The following is a 2,430-nucleotide window of genomic DNA, read 5'->3' on the forward strand; positions in this document are numbered from 1 at the left end:
GCTGATTGGCGGAGGGCCCCCGCTTGCAGCTTGCTCCTGATCAGCGGGGAGGAGAAAACTGTGGTTTTAAATATGGCGCTGCTTTTGTCTCCCACCACAGACTGGCTAAGGGGCCCTGGACAGACTTTCTGTTTGCTGCTGACTGGCGGGGAGGCAAAAATCGTGCCATGTTTAAAACCGTGGGTTTAGCTTCCCTACTGATCAGGAGGGAGTGGTGGGGTCCTCCACTGATCAGCAGTGATGGGAGGGGGAGGTGCATGTGGGGGGATCATGCCAGGTTAAAGGAACCGCCACGCACTTTACTTCCACCTTGAATTTCATAGTCATAGAGCCATAGATGTTAGGGTCGGAAGGGACCTTGATAGATCATTGAGTCCGACCCCCTGCCTAGACAGGAAAGAGTGCTGGGTTCAAATGACCCCAGCCAGATGCCCATCCAACCTCCTCTTGAAGACCCCCAGGGTAGGGGAGAGCACCACCTCCCTTGGGAGCCCATTCCAGACCTTGGCCACTCTAACTGTGAACAAGTTCCTGCTAATGAAGTTCCTTCTAATTTTGTAGGTCCCTAATCAGAAGTTAAGTGCTATACCTTCCCTAAATGCCACTCTGATTCCAACCCAGTCCAGCCCTGGCCTACTTGATAGTTTGTACCCTAGGGTGCCAGCATGATGATAGGGGAGCTTGAGTGTTCAGCTGCATGGAGGATCGCAGAGCGGAGTGGAGGTAGGACTGCATGATGAGGCCCTACAACCACCACAGTTTTGTGTGGCAAGTGAAGATGAAAATGAATTTAGTAGTGACTGCAGGACTCTTGGCAGTGACTTCTGGCACCTCCTCTTGCCCTGCTCCAACTTCGCGTCATATGCCTGGTGTCCCCCTTTACTGAGTGCCCAGGGCTCACTACCCACATACAGCAGCTTCCCCTGCCCTATTCAGTTAACTGTATTCTATTAACCTGTCTCCCCCAGGTAAGAGTAATAGGGATCATTTTGTGGGTGGAAATGCTGGGAATTCCTGAGTTGCCAGTCCTTTGCAAAACATGTTGCTTCACTGTTACCTGAACTTCTTAAGCATTGGTCCATTTGTTTTCTGTGTCCACATGTTGCATCTTTTCATAAACCCAGATTGTAGGCATCTCGGGGAACGGATGGTCTTTTTGCATTAGTTCTATACTGTGATTGGTACAATGGGACTCTGAGGCACATCTGGGTCTTTCAGGCATTAAGCTCCCTGGACTCCCTGTAGTGTGATATTGAAACCTGAGCTGTAATTCTTCTGACTTCTCATTTGTAATCTTTTGTCTTTTGTCAGTTTGGAGAAGGGTGAACTGCAATCAAGGCTTCAGGTTCCTGTGATAATTACTATCCAGGTTGTCCAAAAAATCTTCCCAGGAAAATTTAGTTTGGCGATTTCTAATGCAAAAACTGAGCAGAAAGAAAGCTTCTAGAATGCTTCCTTATTCATCATTTGGGATCGCATAAGGCACATTACATACATAACTGTTGCCATTTGCTTTTCACTTCCTGTAAAGAGTTTAAGAAATGAAAAAGGATTAGTCTGATCTTCTAGTCCCATGCTTTAATGTAAACCCTTTTTTAATCTTTGGTATAATTTTTCATTGAAGTTGTTTATACTGTTGTTAGTCAGTAGGACTGAAAGTTTCAAATTAAGCTCTCAACATTTTTTTCTTTTCAGAGCCTGTGTCATCTTGGGTGTGATATTTCTTCTGTCATCTCTATGTATAGTGGGCAAAGCCATCCATGACCTTGCGAATAAGTTGCTCCCAGAAGTGGTAAGATCATTCATGTTCTTTATGATGCTCTCCCAGTCCCTGGTCCTGCACTGAGATGTAGGAGGGCATATTTTTGCAGTTTGAAGGAGCCCCACTGAATTCTGTGGAGCATCAGCAGGTATCTAGACTGCCTGTATGAACTCATTGGAGGTTCAAGACCTTAAAGCAAGGTCTTGCTTTTTCCTGGTTTCAAGGGTGCAGTCTATGAGGTCTACTTGATGTACAAACATGACTACCATTACCATTACAGGCATAATCATGTTTGTCTTACTCACTTAAAATTCCTGTTGAGGGTTACAGGAGCTGATGAGAACAAGGCTTGATGAAGGTAATGGAAGCAAGATTTGTACAGTGGGAAATACGTTTTAACCTCTCCTGGGAGAAAAGGCCAGGTCTTCAAGCTATGCAGAGGCTTTGGAAAATCTTTTATCTTGTTCTCTGGTCTTTGGGTAGCTAAGAACTCAACCCCTATCGTGTCTATTGGAGCAGCCCTGCCCTCCCTATCAACCAGTTTCTCATCTCTACTCTGCCCTTCTTGCTTCCTTTTTGACCTCTTGCTTCCTGCAGTAGTCAATCCTTGACCCATCCAACCTGACTATTCAGTGGAAAAGGCAGAAGATCCCACTTGTTTTTCACTG

General features: G+C 45.8%; 1 protein-coding gene across 1 annotated transcript in view; it reads left to right on the plus strand.

Annotated features, from left to right (window-relative positions):
- The window catches only part of TMEM163 (transmembrane protein 163), a 290,879-nt gene that overhangs the window by 180,845 nt on the left and 107,604 nt on the right, over positions 1 to 2,430 (plus strand). Inside the window, exon 5 of the mRNA XM_019522799.1 lies at positions 1,696 to 1,792. Coding sequence (XP_019378344.1) covers positions 1,696 to 1,792 — 97 coding nt within the window. The remainder of the gene's footprint in view (positions 1 to 1,695; positions 1,793 to 2,430) is intronic.

This window comes from Gavialis gangeticus, unplaced genomic scaffold (assembly GCF_001723915.1).
Source record: "Gavialis gangeticus isolate Ggan-Ray unplaced genomic scaffold, GavGan_comp1, whole genome shotgun sequence".
Taxonomy (NCBI): Eukaryota; Metazoa; Chordata; order Crocodylia; family Gavialidae; genus Gavialis; species Gavialis gangeticus.